The sequence below is a fragment of the Ruditapes philippinarum genome, unplaced genomic scaffold (assembly GCF_026571515.1).
Source record: "Ruditapes philippinarum isolate M1 unplaced genomic scaffold, ASM2657151v2 ctg15722_1_1_1_1, whole genome shotgun sequence".
Lineage (NCBI taxonomy): Eukaryota > Metazoa > Mollusca > Bivalvia > Venerida > Veneridae > Ruditapes > Ruditapes philippinarum.
The window spans coordinates 1-20,651 of record NW_026863742.1 but is presented as its reverse complement, the minus strand read 5'-3'; the positions used below and the strand labels follow the sequence as shown (position 1 = coordinate 20,651).

The window sequence follows — 20,651 nt, the reverse complement described above, 5'->3', positions numbered from 1 at the left end:
GAGTGACGGGTCAGGTGAGCGATCTAGGGCCATCTTGGCCCTCTTGTTTTATAACTTGTCTAACTTTTCTCGTGCAAAATTGTAAAATATTATATTATAAAATATTCTCTCATTTTCTTACATTATTCCATAAATTGATTGCATTAATGTTTACAATGTTCATGTTTTATTTTCACTTATGTACTTCGTAATTTGAAATTTATTAGCTGGTTTAATTTTATTTACATTGCCTTTAAGTGTGTGTTTTTTGTTTATATTTGCATTTTGTATATTTCGTAAACCATTATGTTTGCCTTTTCCATTTGTCAGTTCAACAGGTCATTTGTCAATTCAACAGATTTGATTATTTTAAACATCGTTTGTTTTTTTGCATTCATTAAAAAGCAGGCTTTTTATGTTGTAAATTTTTTATTTCCAGACAGAAGTTGACGATTTTTTACCATTCTAATAAATTTCTTTAATTATATTTTTGTTACCTTTCTAACTTTTCTAATTTTTTTTGGAAATACATTACCTCATATTTTTTCTTTTAATTAAGTTAGGTTGGGCCACGAGAGAGTTCCTCCCCGTGGTGTGGCCTGGATATTACATTTCGCAAACAGTCAAATCCGTTATTTATTTTATTTTACATCTACCCTTTGGCGAAATGTAATAACTGAACGCTCTCAACAAATTATATTAAATTTTCCACGGAGAAAAACAATAACATTTTTAAGTTAACGTTTATTTTATTTTTAGAAAAAAATGCTTATTGACCACATTTTACCTATTTCGCAATTTCAATATAACTATTAAAAAAAATTCATCTTTTTTTTATTATTACTGTATTTTTTCATCAAAAATTGAATCATTCTAAAATAAAAGTGTTATTGCCTATTGGTCATTCTAATTGCGTATATAATCTGGAGACCGTCGATTTGTGTTATAACCTACTAATCGACGGTCTCCTACAATTGACGGTCTTCGACGGTCTTTGGAGACCGGGGACCGTCGAAGACCGGAGACCGGAGACCGTCGATTAGTATCCCCCGATATCAGTCAGTGAAGAGTTACTTCCCTTACCGGATGTGACGTAAATGGGGGATAAAACTATGCATGCCGCATAGAAAGTTAGCTTATTGAAAAGTTAAATGCGTAAATACTGATCGTTCAATTATGATTATAACATGTAAAAATTTACGCATTCATACATTAATTCAATATCAAGACAATAGAAAAAAATACAAAAGCAATGATTGAGATTAATTCTCGCGCTACCACGGATTTATAAATCCGTGTCGCAACGGAGTGAAAGAGCGAAATTTCAAAGTAAATATATTTATTAGATCTAGATTTTCTCAAATGCCAGGATAAAAAGCTAGTAACTAAATCAAATTTTAATATTTTATAAACACCCATACACACTGAAATTGCCTATTATAAATTTAAATGGCCATTTTCTAGTTTTCTGTGTTATTTTCTGTCATTTAGAAACTTCCGGCGTATTTGTGACAAACCTGAAAATAAGATTGCCAATGTCTTATATTGATTGTTTTTCAAGCTTTACTAGAACAATTACAGAATGCATTACGTCAATACTTACTGATTCCTTTTCATTTTGCTATAGACCCCTTGCATGCGTGGTATGAATTTTACCTTAACACCGGTTGTCCGCCATTTTGGAGATATACGTAAATATTGACATACAAAGGAAAACAAAGTAAAATCGAACGTGTTACGATAAATGAAGACTTATTGACGTAAAATATGTCAAATAAACCGCCAGTTACTTCAACAGCAAATAAATTAATGTATAGAGACACATTAGAACCAGTTGAGCGGACAAGATACGACAATAAATTAGCGATAATCGGGGGATGTGAAAATGATCCTTACGAACTGTAATCCTTTACTGAGGATGTGAAATTACTACCAGCTGTAACTTATCCTGATATAGTGAACTATCTGATTTTTACTCCTAGTCCGTACACTGCTGATGATTTGAAATGCTATAAAGGGTTAGATGCCTATAATCAATTCCTGTGTGGATGGGTCTCATGTTTGAAAACAGTGATAATCAACAACAAACATGTTGTTAGAGCTAAGGTGAGAAGTGAAATGTTTAGACATCGTTGATATTTATCTTTGAACATTATAATTAATGAATCGTGAAAATGGCTTTGTCTTGCATTTTAAATGGCATAAATAATTAAATTGAAAAATTATGTCATGGCTAATTATTCTTTTTTACACTGGTAAACTAATGTGTGCCTTGCATGTGGTGCCATGCACATGTACTTGGTAAAACACTCTGTAAAGGATGTATAACACTTTTTTGTCAAGCCACACAAGTGCCTGTAATGTTATAATTTTAATAGCTATTTCATTAAATGTATTATACCTAATCCCTGTGATTATTTACATTGTAGGTTTTACATTCCCAGAGATTGCGAGAAAAGTCATTGAATGCATGGGTTACAGCAGAGCCAAACGGGAAAATTCTTGCTTCACATTGTGACTGTATGGCAGGTATTGGTGAAGTATGTTCACATGTAGCCTCCATTCTGTTTGCCATTGAGGGGACTGTCCATGTGCGTGACTCTCGAACTGTCACACAGGAGCCAGCTTACTGGCTACTTCCCACATCAGTGAAGAAAGTGAATTATTCTGAGACCCGACACATCAACTTTACTTCAGCCAAAACACTTAAAAAAACATTTGAAAAAATGTGTGACAACACTGTGACAGCCCCTCCTTCGACAAAGAAAAGTAAAAAGCCTGTACCAGAACCAACACAATCTGAAATTTCAAACTTATTTTCTAGTCTACATGCAACAGGAAAGAAATACTCTATTCTCTCTGTCGTACCAGAATTCGCAGACAACTATAGACCTAAAGTCGAGCAACTGAAATATGCAAAAGATTTGACAGAACTTAAAGAAAAAAATGCCATGCAAATGAACTATATGGAATTGTTGTCAAAATGTAATGACATTTCAATAAGTGTGACAGAAGAGGAGGTAGGAAATGATGAAATAGCGACAAGACAGCAGTCACAGAGCAAACTTTGGTACAAGTTTAGATCAGGACGCATAACGGCCTCAAAAATGAAATCTGTCTGCTCAACAGATAGTTCGAACCCCTCTCAAAGCCTTATAATGTCCATCTGTTACCCATCTAGTCATCAATTTTCTTCTGAAGCAACTGCATGGGGACTGAAAAATGAGAAGCTAGCAATTGATAAGTTTGTACAAGCATTTATTGCAGAAGGTCATGAAAATGTGACTGTTGAAAATTGTGGCCTATTTATCAGTTCTGACAGTCCATGGTTAGCAGCAACCCCAGATTGAATAATTTCATGTGACTGTTGTGGGAAAAGTACAGTTGAGGTAAATGTCCTTTTTCAAAGAAGAATGATGTCCTTAAGTCTGATGGAGATTTCTACCTCATTCAAGGAGACAATGGAGAGTTAAGTCTAGACCATAAACACAATTACTATTTTCAAGTTCAAACACAGTTGGGTGTGACTAAGTGTGAGTCGTGTTTTTTTATTGTATGGACAGATAAAGACATACATATTGAAGAGATTGACTTTGATAAGGAATTATGGGACACTAAATAAGCCGAAATTTTCTTTCGGACAGCTATTCTCCCTGAATTGGTTGGAAAATTCTATTCTCGTCTCCCTGGCACAGGTATACCAACCATCTCATCAACTATTCTGAATGATAACAGTTCAAACAAGGCAGGTGCATGTGAAAATGTCCCAAGTTCTTCCAATAATGAAGAAACTTGGTGCTACTGTAACCAGGTGGAATAAGGAAATATGGTTTATTGTGACAACGAGAACTGTGACATAAAATGGTTTCATTTTACTTGTTTGAAATTGTCAAATGAACCTAAAAGTAAACTGTGGTACTGCCCTGACTGTAGGAAGTTGCCTGAATTTTCAAGGAAGCGTATAGAGAAATGTTAAAAAATAGCAAATCAGATAAAAAACAAAATGATTTTTTATTGCTGGTCACATCAACAGTTCATTTTTGTTTCAGCAAAACTCATAGCATTAAAAGACATGACAGGTTAATAAGTGTCTAGTAAAAAGAACATATATATGTGTTTTAACATAAAAACATACATTATTTTTTTAAAAGAAAGTTTTAATCTTTTTATAATTTAAAGTTACAGATAGTTGAAAAGTTGTTGTGTAACATAACTTGTCAAAAGATTATTTGTTACAGACTATAGAAGTAACAAGAGCTGTCACAGGAGACAGCGAAGCTCGACTAATAAAATACTGGAGACAGTAAGGAGGACAAAACTATGAAAGAAAAATCAATTATGTATAATTATGTATTAAGTTATAGTAAAAAAATTAACATTTGTTAACATAAATTTAAAGATCAAGGGGAATAGTTCTAGAAATAGTCATGCTAGAGTTATGGATCTTGTCAAACAACATTTGTGTAATGATAAGAAATATATATTTGAAGTTTGAAGTAGATACCTTAAAAAGTAAAGAAGTTATTATATTTCTTAAAGAAAATCCTAAGTTCAAAGAGATAGAGATAAATGTGTAAATATTGCTTCAAGAGTCATGAACATTGTCACATTAAATGTAATTGATGATAAGGAATAAGTATTTGAAGTTTGAGGTAGATACCTTTAAAAATAAAAAAGTTATAATAAAAAATAACATTTTTCTAGTAAAAAAATCTAAGTTTATTGGGAGATAATTCTTGCAATATTGGTGCTAGAGTTATGAACCTCGTCACATAAGATGTGGATGATGATAACGTAAATATATTTGAAGTATGAAGTTGATCCCTATAAAAATAAATAAGTATCAGTAAAAAAAATATTTTTTATGGAAAATTCTAAGTTAAAAGGGAGATAAATCTGAAAATATTGGTGCTAGAGTTATGAACCTTGTCACATAAGATGGGGATGATGACAACGTAAATATATTTGAAGAAGGTTGATCCCTTAAGAAATAAAGAAGAAACAGTAAGAAATAGTACTTTTTGAGGAAAATTCTAAGTTCAAGGGGAGATAAATCTGAAAATATTGGTGCTAGAGTTATGAACCTTGTCACATAAGATGGGGATGATGATAAGGTACATATATTTGAAGTATGAGATTGATCCCTTAAGAAATAAAGAAGTAACAGTAAAAAATAGTATTTTTTAAGGAAAATTCTAAGTTCAAGGGGAGATAAATCTGAAAAAAATTGGTGCTAGAGTTATGAACCTTGTCACATATGATGTGGTTGATGATAAGGAACATATATTTGAAGTTTGAAGTTGATACCTTAAGAAATGACAAAGTTATAGTGAAAATATTTTACTGCACCAAAACTTTAATCTAAAATCTGGACGCGGACGCGGACGCCGACGCCGACGCCGGGGCGAGTAGGACAGCTCTCCATATACTTCGTATAGTCGAGCTAAAAATGATTCCGATTTGTTGCTGTCTGTTATTTTCACACAACAGTATTTTATTTTTTATTGTTTGTTTTGTTACAACAGTAAAACAGATATGTGTATTAAAATTTGAAGAATAAAATGTTTGTATCATAATCAGTACCAGCATTTATATTTTTCCCCACAAGTAAATAACAACTTCTCTACATTAGTCATCACATTAAAAATACATATATACATAACACTAATGTGTCATTTCATTATCATTGTATTCTATTGGATTTACTATGAATTAACAATGACTCACTATTGTACAACTGTACAGACTTGTCAATCAATCAAAATTTACTACAGGTTCACACATGTTAACAAGTCCACAACAAACATATGCAATTTTATCCACTAAAGGAATATTCTCATTTTCCCGTGCGATCAGAAAATCAATTGGTAATGTACCATTTAGTATAGTGTATTTCTGCCTGACAAGCCCAATCACTCGTTCAAGATGTATTCTGACATTGGCAATTTTTCTTGTTGTTTCGATATCAAGAGAAGATAACTGGCTTTTTCCTTTAGTAAATGCCGGAATTTTCACTTCCGCACACATGCTTCCAATGCTTGCTTGTATATCAAAGCCCCTATCTGCCAGCACAAGATCACCTGGTAAAATCTTATGTAAAAACCACAATTTTCAGTGATGTGTTTATCACTGGTTCTCCCACCCCATGACTTTGAAATAAAAGAAATAACACCTTGTGGGGTTATACCTAGTAAAAATTTAACTGAGTTATGATGTTTGTAAGAGGACCAGGTTTCAGCTCTTGCTTTTAAATTTGATGGGCGTTCAATAAAAACCTCAAAACAGTCTATAATTACAGCACATTTAGTTCCAAAATGTTGTCGAAACTGCATTGGCATTGTGAGCCTTAATGTCTCTCTGTCTGGCCAATATACTAATGGCTTCATGCGAATATGCATTACATCAATTACTTCGGAAAATGTCCTGGATACATTGGATTGCGAAATTTTGAACTGATAAGACAAGAACTGGTTACTTAAATTCAGTCTCAGTTTAATAAGTGTTAACATCAAGGTTTCGAACTTGCTCAAAGACAGTTTAGCGGGTATGTATGCTTCTAAGAACTGAAACAATGCAAAGAGCACAGAAAAACATGTTAATCCTGTGAAATGTTTAACTTTTTCATCATTTTTTTTCATTGACTCCATACTATATGGATGTTCATCGCACAATTGATCTGATAGTTCTTGATTTTTTGTTTGTAAATAAGAGATTTCGGTTTGCATTGCTGTAATTCCTACACATGTAAGCTCAGTTTGGCATACCATGCCTTGGTCTGTTGTTGAGTCCTCCACCTGTAAAAGTTCTTCACAATCCTGTGAAATACTAAACATTTTCTGTTTCTGTCATTTCTTCGTTGAAAACGATCATTGGCAAGATATGGTGATCGTAACACTTTTGTCCCCATATTGACTGTAGGTGCCCAGTTAGGACTCTCTCTTTCATATAAGGCTGCTTTTCTTCCCTGAAAAATAAATCAGTTACATTTTTTTCAATCAATTCATTTTATCAAATTCAATAGTGATAATGGAGATTAAAAACATTTTAACTAAAAATTCAAAATCAAATAGTTGCTGAAATGTCCGACATGTCTATGGACCAGCATAATTTTTCTCAACTTGTCAATAAACATGTATAATCAACCCAAATCAACTCAAAATTCAAGGACTCGCACATTACACTTTCCATTAAATAGAAATTAATTTATACTAATTAATGCCGAATATCAAACAAAATTTTACCGTTAACAAAATGATCTGAGCAGACTCGGATATTTTTCAAATTTTTCCCAGCGAAGTCTTGATGTAAATTTGCCAACCATAAACGCCTTCTTTCTTCCGACAATTCTCTCGTTTTCTCCCCTTCACGAGTTACTACCTGTTTGTCATTATCCCTATCAAATCTATTATGACATCCTAAAACTCGACAATAGTTCACCATTTTAAACAAATTTCAATTGTTATCGCTAAATTTATGCACGCTTCGATAGCAGTGTTTACACTTTACCGTCTCGTGTCAATAATCCGGGTCATGACCTTATCTCCAAAATGGCGGCCGGCTTATCGATTACGTCATATGCAAAAGGTCTATAATAGACCCCTTGCATGCGTGGTATGAATTTTACCTTAACACCGGTTGTCCGCCATTTTGGAGATATACGTAAATATTGACATACAAAGGAAAACAAAGTAAAATCGAACGTGTTACGATAAATGAAGACTTATTGACGTAAAATATGTCAAATAAACCGCCAGTTACTTCAACAGCAAATAAATTAATGTATAGAGACACATTAGAACCAGTTGAGCGGACAAGATACGACAATAAATTAGCGATAATCGGGGGATGTGAAAATGATCCTTACGAACTGTAATCCTTTACTGAGGATGTGAAATTACTACCAGCTGTAACTTATCCTGATATAGTGAACTATCTGATTTTTACTCCTAGTCCGTACACTGCTGATGATTTGAAATGCTATAAAGGGTTAGATGCCTATAATCAATTCCTGTGTGGATGGGTCTCATGTTTTGAAAACAGTGATAATCAACAACAAACATGTTGTTAGAGCTAAGGTGAGAAGTGAAATGTTTAGACATCGTTGATATTTATCTTTGAACATTATAATTAATGAATCGTGAAAATGGCTTTGTCTTGCATTTTAAATGGCATAAATAATTAAATTGAAAAATTATGTCATGGCTAATTATTCTTTTTTACACTGGTAAACTAATGTGTGCCTTGCATGTGGTGCCATGCACATGTACTTGGTAAAACACTCTGTAAAGGATGTATAACACTTTTTTGTCAAGCCACACAAGTGCCTGTAATGTTATAATTTTAATAGCTATTTCATTAAATGTATTATACCTAATCCCTGTGATTATTTACATTGTAGGTTTTACATTCCCAGAGATTGCGAGAAAAGTCATTGAATGCATGGGTTACAGCAGAGCCAAACGGGAAAATTCTTGCTTCACATTGTGACGGTATGGCAGGTATTAGTGAAGTATGTTCACATGTAGCCTCCATTCTGTTTGCCATTGAGGGGACTGTCCATGTGCGTGACTCTCGAACTTTCACACAGGAGCAAGCTTACTGGCTACTTCCCACATCAGTGAAGAAAGTGAATTATTCAGAGACCCGATACATCAACTTTACTTCAGCGAAAACACTTAAAAATACATTTGAAAAAATGTGTGACAACACTGTGACAGCCCCTCCCTCGACAAAGAAAAGTAAAAAGCCTGTACCAGAACAAACACAATCTGAAATTTCAAACTTATTTTCTAGTCTGCATGCAACAGGAAAGAAATGCTCTATTCTCTCTGTCGTACCAGAATTCGCAGACAACTATAGACCTAAAGTCGAGCAACTGAAATATGCAAAAGATTTGACAGAACTTAAAGAAAAAAATGCCATGCAAATGAACTATATGGAATTGTTGTCAAAATGTAATGACATTTCAATAAGTGTGACAGAAGAGGAGGTAGGAAATGATGAAATAGCGACAAGACAGCAGTCACAGAGCAAACTTTGGTACAAGTTTAGATCAGGACGCATAACGGCCTCAAAAATGAAATCTGTCTGCTCAACAGATAGTTCGAACCCCTCTCAAAGCCTTATAATGTCCATCTGTTACCCATCTAGTCATCAATTTTCTTCTGAAGCAACTGCATGGGGACTGAAAAATGAGAAGCTAGCAATTGATAAGTTTGTACAAGCATTTATTGCAGAAGGTCATGAAAATGTGACTGTTGAAAATTGTGGCCTATTTATCAGTTCTGACAGTCCATGGTTAGCAGCAACCCCAGATTGAATAATTTCATGTGACTGTTGTGGGAAAAGTACAGTTGAGGTAAATGTCCTTTTTCAAAGAAGAATGATGTCCTTAAGTCTGATGGAGATTTCTACCTCATTCAAGGAGACAATGGAGAGTTAAGTCTAGACCATAAACACAATTACTATTTTCAAGTTCAAACACAGTTGGGTGTGACTAAGTGTGAGTCGTGTTTTTTTATTGTATGGACAGATAAAGACATACATATTGAAGAGATTGACTTTGATAAGGAATTATGGGACACTAAATAAGCCGAAATTTTCTTTCGGACAGCTATTCTCCCTGAATTGGTTGGAAAATTCTATTCTCGTCTCCCTGGCACAGGTATACCAACCATCTCATCAACTATTCTGAATGATAACAGTTCAAACAAGGCAGGTGCATGTGAAAATGTCCCAAGTTCTTCCAATAATGAAGAAACTTGGTGCTACTGTAACCAGGTGGAATAAGGAAATATGGTTTATTGTGACAACGAGAACTGTGACATAAAATGGTTTCATTTTACTTGTTTGAAATTGTCAAATGAACCTAAAAGTAAACTGTGGTACTGCCCTGACTGTAGGAAGTTGCCTGAATTTTCAAGGAAGCGTATAGAGAAATGTTAAAAAATAGCAAATCAGATAAAAACAAAATGATTTTTTATTGCTGGTCACATCAACAGTTCATTTTTGTTTCAGCAAAACTCATAGCATTAAAAGACATGACAGGTTAATAAGTGTCTAGTAAAAAGAACATATATATGTGTTTTAACATAAAAACATACATTATTTTTTTAAAAGAAAGTTTTAATCTTTTTATAATTTAAAGTTACAGATAGTTGAAAAGTTGTTGTGTAACATAACTTGTCAAAAGATTATTTGTTACAGACTATAGAAGTAACAAGAGCTGTCACAGGAGACAGCGAAGCTCGACTAATAAAATACTGGAGACAGTAAGGAGGACAAAACTATGAAAGAAAAATCAATTATGTATAATTATGTATTAAGTTATAGTAAAAAAATTAACATTTGTTAACATAAATTTAAAGATCAAGGGGAATAGTTCTAGAAATAGTCATGCTAGAGTTATGGATCTTGTCAAACAACATTTGTGTAATGATAAGAAATATATATTTTTGAAGTTTGAAGTAGATACCTTAAAAAGTAAAGAAGTTATTATATTTCTTAAAGAAAATCCTAAGTTCAAAGAGATAGAGATAAATGTGTAAATATTGCTTCAAGAGTCATGAACATTGTCACATTAAATGTAATTGATGATAAGGAATAAGTATTTGAAGTTTGAGGTAGATACCTTTAAAAATAAAAAAGTTATAATAAAAAATAACATTTTTCTAGTAAAAAAATCTAAGTTTATTGGGAGATAATTCTTGCAATATTGGTGCTAGAGTTATGAACCTCGTCACATAAGATGTGGATGATGATAACGTAAATATATTTGAAGTATGAAGTTGATCCCTATAAAAATAAATAAGTATCAGTAAAAAAAATATTTTTTATGGAAAATTCTAAGTTAAAAGGGAGATAAATCTGAAAATATTGGTGCTAGAGTTATGAACCTTGTCACATAAGATGGGGATGATGACAACGTAAATATATTTGAAGAAGGTTGATCCCTTAAGAAATAAAGAAGAAACAGTAAGAAATAGTACTTTTTGAGGAAAATTCTAAGTTCAAGGGGAGATAAATCTGAAAATATTGGTGCTAGAGTTATGAACCTTGTCACATAAGATGGGGATGATGATAAGGTACATATATTTTGAAGTATGAGATTGATCCCTTAAGAAATAAAGAAGTAACAGTAAAAAATAGTATTTTTTAAGGAAAATTCTAAGTTCAAGGGGAGATAAATCTGAAAAAAATTGGTGCTAGAGTTATGAACCTTGTCACATATGATGTGGTTGATGATAAGGAACATATATTTGAAGTTTGAAGTTGATACCTTAAGAAATGACAAAGTTATAGTGAAAATATTTTACTGCACCAAAACTTTAATCTAAAATCTGGACGCGGACGCGGACGCCGACGCCGACGCCGGGGCGAGTAGGACAGCTCTCCATATACTTCGTATAGTCGAGCTAAAAATGATTCCGATTTGTTGCTGTCTGTTATTTTCACACAACAGTATTTTATTTTTTATTGTTTGTTTTGTTACAACAGTAAAAACAGATATGTGTATTAAAATTTGAAGAATAAAATGTTTGTATCATAATCAGTACCAGCATTTATATTTTTCCCCACAAGTAAATAACAACTTCTCTACATTAGTCATCACATTAAAAATACATATATACATAACACTAATGTGTCATTTCATTATCATTGTATTCTATTGGATTTACTATGAATTAACAATGACTCACTATTGTACAACTGTACAGACTTGTCAATCAATCAAAATTTACTACAGGTTCACACATGTTAACAAGTCCACAACAAACATATGCAATTTTATCCACTAAAGGAATATTCTCATTTTCCCGTGCGATCAGAAAATCAATTGGTAATGTACCATTTAGTATAGTGTATTTCTGCCTGACAAGCCCAATCACTCGTTCAAGATGTATTCTGACATTGGCAATTTTTCTTGTTGTTTCGATATCAAGAGAAGATAACTGGCTTTTTCCTTTAGTAAATGCCGGAATTTTCACTTCCGCACACATGCTTCCAATGCTTGCTTGTATATCAAAGCCCCTATCTGCCAGCACAAGATCACCTGGTAAAATCTTATGTAAAAACCACAATTTTCAGTGATGTGTTTATCACTGGTTCTCCCACCCCATGACTTTGAAATAAAAGAAATAACACCTTGTGGGGTATACCTAGTAAAAATTTAACTGAGTTATGATGTTTGTAAGAGGACCAGGTTTCAGCTCTTGCTTTTAAATTTGATGGGCGTTCAATAAAAACCTCAAAACAGTCTATAATTACAGCACATTTAGTTCCAAAATGTTGTCGAAACTGCATTGGCATTGTGAGCCTTAATGTCTCTCTGTCTGGCCAATATACTAATGGCTTCATGCGAATAAACATTACATCAATTACTTCGGAAAATGTCCTGGATACATTGGATTGCGAAATTTTGAACTGATAAGACAAGAACTGGTTACTTAGATTCAGTCTCAGTTTAATAAGTGTTAACATCAAGGTTTCGAACTTGCTCAAAGACAGTTTAGCGGGTATGTATGCTTCTAAGAACTGAAACAATGCAAAGAGCACAGAAAAACATGTTAATCCTGTGAAATGTTTAACTTTTTCATCATTTTTTTTCATTGACTCCATACTATATGGATGTTCATCGCACAATTGATCTGATAGTTCTTGATTTTTTGTTTGTAAATAAGAGATTTCGGTTTGCATTGCTGTTATTCCTACACATGTAAGCTCAGTTTGGCATACCATGCCTTGGTCTGTTGTTGAGTCCTCCACCTGTAAAAGTTCTTCACAATCCTGTGAAATACTAAACATTTTCTGTTTCTGTCATTTCTTCGTTGAAAACGATCATTGGCAAGATATGGTGATCGTAACACTTTTGTCCCCATATTGACTGTAGGTGCCCAGTTAGGACTCTCTCTTTCATATAAGGCTGCTTTCTTCCCTGAAAAATAAATCAGTTACATTTTTTTCAATCAATTCATTTTATCAAATTCAATAGTGATAATGGAGATTAAAAACATTTTAACTAAAAATTCAAAATCAAATAGTTGCTGAAATGTCCGACATGTCTATGGACCAGCATAATTTTTCTCAACTTGTCAATAAACATGTATAATCAACCCAAATCAACTCAAAATTCAAGGACTCGCACATTACACTTTCCATTAAATAGAAATTAATTTATACTAATTAATGCCGAATATCAAACAAAATTTTACCGTTAACAAAATGATCTGAGCAGACTCGGATATTTTTCAAATTTTTCCCAGCGAAGTCTTGATGTAAATTTGCCAACCATAAACGCCTTCTTTCTTCCGACAATTCTCTCGTTTTCTCCCCTTCACGAGTTACTACCTGTTTGTCATTATCCCTATCAAATCTATTATGACATCCTAAAACTCGACAATAGTTCACCATTTTAAACAAATTTCAATTGTTATCGCTAAATTTATGCACGCTTCGATAGCAGTGTTTACACTTTACCGTCTCGTGTCAATAATCCGGGTCATGACCTTATCTCCAAAATGGCGGCCGGCTTATCGATTACGTCATATGCAAAGGGTCTATATGAAAAATATTTCAAAGAACCAGTGAAGGATATAATTTTATAAATATTTAGGAAAGAACGAAAGCAATGTGGCATTGATTTTTATATTTTAGATTTGCAACAGACGATAATAAGATAATTTTGATATTAATTAAAAATCTATTCTTTAAAGACCTTTTCCCAGTAACTTATTTCATAGATGTGTATTTATAAGCGCCACTGGGCCGTAACATATTAATTAACAGGGTACATATGTTGTATATACAAGCGGCACTTGGCTGTGATATCATAAATCACCAGGGTGCATTATTTAGAGTTATAAAATTATATCAGATTACGTCACTTTTGTTAGTTGTCAAAATATTTATGGTCCTAATTTTGTTATGGATCATCCTAGGGACTTTATTGGTCATGCCTAACTGATTTGATACTCGATCCAGAGTCCTACCAACTGGCACAGTCAAAAATACGTAAAAATAATAATTCAGTTAACAACAAATTTCTGTGAACGTGTTTCACAACTTGTTTTTGTTGCTTTTTTGTGTTTTTTGAAATATTTGATAAGCAGAGAATGTCACAATAGGGACTACGATGGGATACCAGGCCGACCACAATTGCTATCTAAAACAACCAACAACTCAGAACAGAAAATATATACAAATTTATTTACAAGAAACGAATATTTATAAATGAAAAATGATTATATATGAAAAGTCACTGCGCAAACAAACACTATCAACGTATCTCAGTCTATTTCTCCCGTAAAGTTTCTGTCATGATGTTTCAATAAAGTGGTGGCGTTGTTGAACAAAATTCGTCACAATGGCGGACGTCTTGTATAAAATCTTATCAAGCGTAACTGTACTTCCTACAGTGTTGGCACAGTTGATAGGATCCTGAACAAGGGCATGCGTCACCCTTTAGCCATGGACATACGTGTGGAGGGCCCGTGTCATCTTCGGGTGTGTCCTCAAATAAGAAGCTACAAAGTATAAAACATGGTAAGTTCCATGATAATCAAACATAAGGGTATAATAAAGTCCCTTGGAAAAGACTCGACCTTTGTCGGTTTCCAATAAAATAACGTGCTTCTTTGAATAAACAAAATGTCCACTATAGTACACCATACATTCCGTGGAACAAAAATTCAATCACATCCGCATAATACTGCGTTGCAAATATATTCAAATATACGCCACATAATAACCACTAATAAATAAACGTCTTCCAAAATCATGCCACTGAAGATCCTTCTCTAGAGATACGTTAGTTTTGATACGTTGTATTTACTTATAACAAAAACTGATGATAAATGAAATGAAGTAAGATGATAACGTAAATTAAATTGATTGAAACAAATCATTACGATACTGCAGCATTTTACATAAAGTTACACAAATACGGTAAAACCATAATAAATTATTTATGAATAGATATATATATATATATATCTATAAAATATTCATGGCTCCTATACAATTACAATATAATTAAAACTTCAATTAACATACATCAATTAACATGTATCGGTATAAATTTGCAATAGCGAAACACTAGAATAAAAAGAGCTTTTAAAATTTAATCTGCAAAAATTTAGAAAATTTAGAAAACAATAAATTACTGCCAAATAACTAAACCTGAATCAAATAAACTATAATTCTAATAGAAAATAGTATTTTACGAAATAGCAAACATTTATGAAACAAAATCACTAGAAAATTAAATTTACCTTGTACAAGCTGTAATTTTATGACAAATATAATTTGTCTGTCACCATCATAGTTAGTCCCAATTATAAGACCTATACGTAACCTATTTCATATTTATCATTCATTAATCTGATATTTTACATTTTTCATTTTCCATGTTACGTTAGGTCTTAACAGATCTTTGCAAAATCGTGTAGCAAAAAAAAAAAGACATTAGACATCGATTTAGATCTAATGAATTTAAACAATTAAAACAGCGTGTATTTACATTAATTTTGACTTATTCATGAACAAAACTAAAAAATGAACACCTTTTAACAAAATAATTGAACTGTCACGTCCGAAAAGTCATGATTAAATCCTCTCATTTAATTTAATTCCTTGTACAGCCGATATACAAATGGCCACCATACAGTGCGCGAAATCTAATTGGCTAATTCATATGCAAGCGTTTAAATGAGTCAGAACAATATAACGGAATATTTTTTTTAACGAAATAATTGCCCATGCACCGCCAGTGTGTTCGAATATATTTTTCCGTTTAAAAAATTGGAATTAATCTGTTAAACGCTTTACTTAACCAATATGGCCGATGAGCGAAATAGATTGCTATTTACATTTTATTTTTAATTGATAAGTGCATTGTTTGAAAGTTTTTGTTAATGATAGACCATGCAATTGAAAGAACAGAAGATAAGCTTTTGAATTAAGCTTGAAAGGCAAGTGAACAGACCTTTTTTCATTTTTTCAAAATGCTACGCGTTTATGAGCAATAACTATTAGACGTCAGGCTTGACCAACATAAAACTATAACAAGCCTGTAACGTCTAATCTATTGGACTACATCATAGTGACCTGTATAACGTTCAGTGCATTGCAATATATCACTTAAAATTTAGTCATTATATAGCAAACTACTGAGTACTGAGCGGGAAAACGGATCGTGCAAAACATGAAAAATCGATTTGCACGAAATAAAGCTGGGACGGTGGGAAAAATAGTTATGTAAAATAAAGGCCCGTCCTTCAAATACAGACATAATACATATATCTGGTTCATAAAACAAAAATGTAACTTTCTTATTACTGAAAGGATTTTTGTGAAATAAACGGCAAGATGTTTAAATTGAGACATGGAAATTTATGCAAACCATAAAAATACTCTAAATAATAATTTCACCCGGAAACTCTAAATTGAACAAAAGATGATGCAATCTCACATCAATGAATATAGAGTAAAAATGAGGTTCGGCGTGAAAATATAATGCAAAATTTTACAAACGTACTTTCACTTTGTGACAGAGAATGAGTTAAAAAGTATCAAGTTGAAAATATAACTTTACCAGCTTAAACATATTGGTGTGATGTACGATTGTTTGAGAGTGCATTTTTTGCCGACACAAATAGTATACAGTCATGTACATTCAAAATAATTTTTACTTTTTATGCCTTTACATATTTTTTTTGAAATTATATAGATTTATATTGTTTTCTTTTCTTTGTCGTAGTAATGCTTAAATCAAAATAATTTTTATTTTAATAAACCAGTATATCTTGCAATAAATTATTACGCAGCCGTTTTTCAAAACTACAGAATCCTTACAGTTTTGAAACTCAAAATATCTTTAGGGTATTGTTTATTAGCAGAGACATAGATATATTATATATATATCTGGTATAAGCAAGTTAGTACGATTTAACTGCCTAATAAAATTTTCAATATTAAGAATCTAACGAAAATCGTAATCATGATCAGTTACTCAGGAATATGGTCTACTATTTAAACAAATCGTTAACCATATTATATAGTTAACATATTTATTTATTTTACCATCCTTTTTGTGTAATATCTTATTCAATTACACAAAATTTTGGCAATTTCAATCAAGAGACAGGAATCCCTTAATTATTGTACTTAATTGTATCGGCATTGTCCACCGTATCCCCCCAATGACGTCATCCAAGGGCGACAACTTGAATACGGTCTTAAATGAAAGGGTCTATAGGTAGCCTCTGCTATGTACAGTACCATGCATGTTAAATTGAACTGAAATTGATTTTTTTGTAAAATGTGTGGGTAAATTTCATTCTTGGTTGCTAGAATTTTGTTTTCCCTTTTCTGATTTCACTCGCTATATTTCCCCTCTTCAGAAAGCCACAGGTTGTTTTGAAAATTGAAAAAAGTCACTGAAATATTACATCTTTTTTCTTGGTGAATCTAATTTTTGACAGTTATAAAGATATTTGTTGAAATTAAAGGTAACTGCTATACAAACTGAAAAATTGTCAAGTGCATAAATGGTCAAGGGCACAAGGAGTGAACTTCAAAGTGCACTTGATATGCACATGTAGTGCACACCAAGTGCACTTCGTGTAATCTTTAGTGTGAACTCAGCTGCATCGATAACTTGGATACTACAGGAACCCTGCTGAGACACAAAAGCTTTAAATTTTGATATTCTTTTTCGGGGAACATCACAATTTAAATTTATACAATGCTTACGAAATACAAATTGAAATAAAAGTATTAGATCTGTTACAAGTGACCAATCACTTCATCTTACAATCAATACAAATGATTAACAAAAGGTCAGGATTTAAACAAAGCAAAAAGGTGGGGGATTTTAGTTAATAATTCTTATGAAGAAACTTCGAAAATATAAATTAAAACTTCCGTTAGAATATTATCTTTGAATTGCTTTTAATCACAATTTTAAAGTTCTTAATTAGGGAGTGAACAATCCACGACAATACGTTTTTTTGAAAATCATGTGTCATGGGAAACAATACTTATCTGGAATATCAAATGAAATAAAAAGAATCTCCAAAAACCCGGAACGGCAAAATTAAAAATTTTCAACCGTTGACTTTTAGCTAATAGCCGTCCAAGACTTGGCACATTCGGGGCACTTTATTTTTATCTTTAAAAATTACGCCTCCTTGCAGATTTGCAAAAAATTTTTCTTTTTTAAAAAGACTTAAATATAAAATGTATCATTATGTATAACCATACATATACTAGGTAAAGTACCGGTAGCATTGTCTTAGTATGACAGACACAGTGACACTTTTTGATGATTATTTATGCTTTACATCCTTTTTCATACCCAAGGTAACCGTCCCTCGTGAACTATATAGAACTTCGTTTCATTCAGAACACTATTTATTTAATTATTACATTTATTTATGTTGCTAAACTGCATGTCTGACAAATTTAGCTTTATCAGTCACCCCAGCTTTATCAGACAGCTCACCATTATACATTGTAATGAGGAAAAGAACGAAATGTTTTTACCCCGTACTTTATGGTTTGAAAATATTTAAATCGAGAATATTTTAACAATAATGTCTCTCAGTCGTGACTATTTCTTATCGATGTGGACGATAATGTATGTATTATTGCGGCATTTTCAATTTTGCCGCGTAGGGCTTTCTTTACGGATTCTTATTTCACTCTATTTTATTGCGCGCGGCATGGCCTGGAGAGGTTCTCGACAATATTTTGTTGCATTTTAAGATTTAGAAAAGGAACACAAATTAAAATTTAAGATATGATAAACATAATGCCAAACAAGTCAAGTATCTGACACGTTAGTAACAAAGGGCTCGGCAGACAGTCATTTGACAGTTGTTTGATAGAAATTGAATATAGCCTTTAAATGTAACCGAAATTTTACCTAAAGTTATGTTAGCTATCAATCATTCGATGGGCGCATCAGTTCCATATGGACCACAATCCTAGCTAGTTCTTGTCGGTGTTGCTTTACCGATGTAAATGTAAATCGTTTAAAAAACTATCAAAAAACATTTTTATTTCGCCTTATTTAATAGTTTTTTTTGTAATATCATCAATCTGTTTACTTTTTTCTACTTTGTTTAATCCATGACTGTGGCGTCCATTATTGTTCCTTATAGCCGACTGATGGCTATTATTGGGCCGTTTTAATAAACAGTGAGTCATAAGTAATGCAACTACGTTACAGTCAGAGCTGCGTTACTGGTACTGCAGTACGTACCTCAGCTATTTTGCAAGTACTAGTACTGATACTGAATTACTCTTACAAAATGTTGCTACTACTTGTACTGGTACTGCATTACTGTCTTTAAACTTGCATTACAAGGCAGTACTTTTGGTACAAGTGAAAAGAATACATTTCCATGGTTTGATAGGTCATGTAATATGATGAGAGATACCTATCATAAAACTAGAAAAGCTTACAATAAATTTAAAACTCCATATTTCAAAGAACTATTAAAATCTGTAAGTAAACAGTATAAAGGTACTTTACGAAAGGCGAAGAATAATTTTAATAATAATACAATCATCAAGCTACGTAAATTAAAGCATACTGACCCTAAGCAATATTGGAAGATTATTAATAAAACAAATGTTAAACAAGAAAATATTGCTTCCCTTGATGACTTTTTTGAGTATTTCAAACGTCTAAATGATAATACAGCTGCTGATGATAATGATTATAGAAATGAAAATTATACAGGCGATGATGCTACAATGAACGAGGAAATAAATGGCCCTATAACAGAAAAAGAAAATTTTAGATGCTGTTAAAGTCTCAAAAAAATAAGTCACCAGGGTGGATCAAATTCTTACGGGGAAATGAAAAATTCTATCGGCCTTGATGTTAAAAATTTATAAAAAAACTTTTTAAATATTATTTTTGATAAAGGTGTTATTCCTGAGAGCTGGACTATAGGACATATTAACTATAATAAAAATAAAGGGAATGTTAAATTACCTGAAAATTATCGTCCAATATCACTTTTAAGTTGCTTTGGAAAACTCTTCACATGTATAATAAATCAAAGTTGAATAAATTGCTGATAGCACGACTTATACATGAAACACAAGCAGGGTTAGAAAAAAACTTTTCTACTGTTGATAATATTTTTATTCTAAAATGTCTAATCGATATTGTACAATCCAATAGGAAAAAACTTTATTGTTGTTTCGTTGATTTTAAACAGGCCTTTGATTCCGTGTGGAGGGTTGGATTTATGGCAAAAATTGAGACAAAAAATATAATGGAAAATGTTTTAATGTCATAAAAGTCTTTATAATAACATTAAATCGCGAGTGGTAACTTCTGAAGGAGGATGTACGCCTTTTTTCGACTGTCTTGTTGGGTACGTCAAGGGAAAACAGTCTCCTTTTTTATTCTCAGTTTTCTTTCGAATGACCTTGAAAGCTATCTTAATAGTAGTGGTGTAAATGGAGTTTCTAGAGAAGCTTTTGTTGAAGGGGTGCGGGTTTATTTGAAACTTTTTATTTTACTTTACGCTGACGACACCGTTCATATTCAGTGATAATGAAGAAAGATCTTCAAATTGCTTTAAATAAATTCAAAGAATACTGCGATCAATGGAAATTAAACATATGTAAACAAAACAAAAATTATTATTTTC

The 20,651-nt window shown here is 32.4% G+C and overlaps 1 protein-coding gene across 1 annotated transcript; it reads left to right on the top strand.

Moving 5' to 3' along the window:
* Positions 1–1,606: 1,606 nt before the first annotated feature.
* On the top strand, positions 1,607–3,817 carry LOC132723192 (uncharacterized). Its single transcript, XM_060707867.1, has 2 exons — positions 1,607–2,085; positions 2,409–3,817. Exon 2 carries the CDS (start codon positions 2,502–2,504, stop codon positions 3,327–3,329), a length of 828 nt encoding a protein of 275 aa, XP_060563850.1. The 5' UTR covers positions 1,607–2,085; positions 2,409–2,501; the 3' UTR covers positions 3,330–3,817.
* The last annotated feature ends 16,834 nt before the right edge of the window (positions 3,818–20,651 follow it).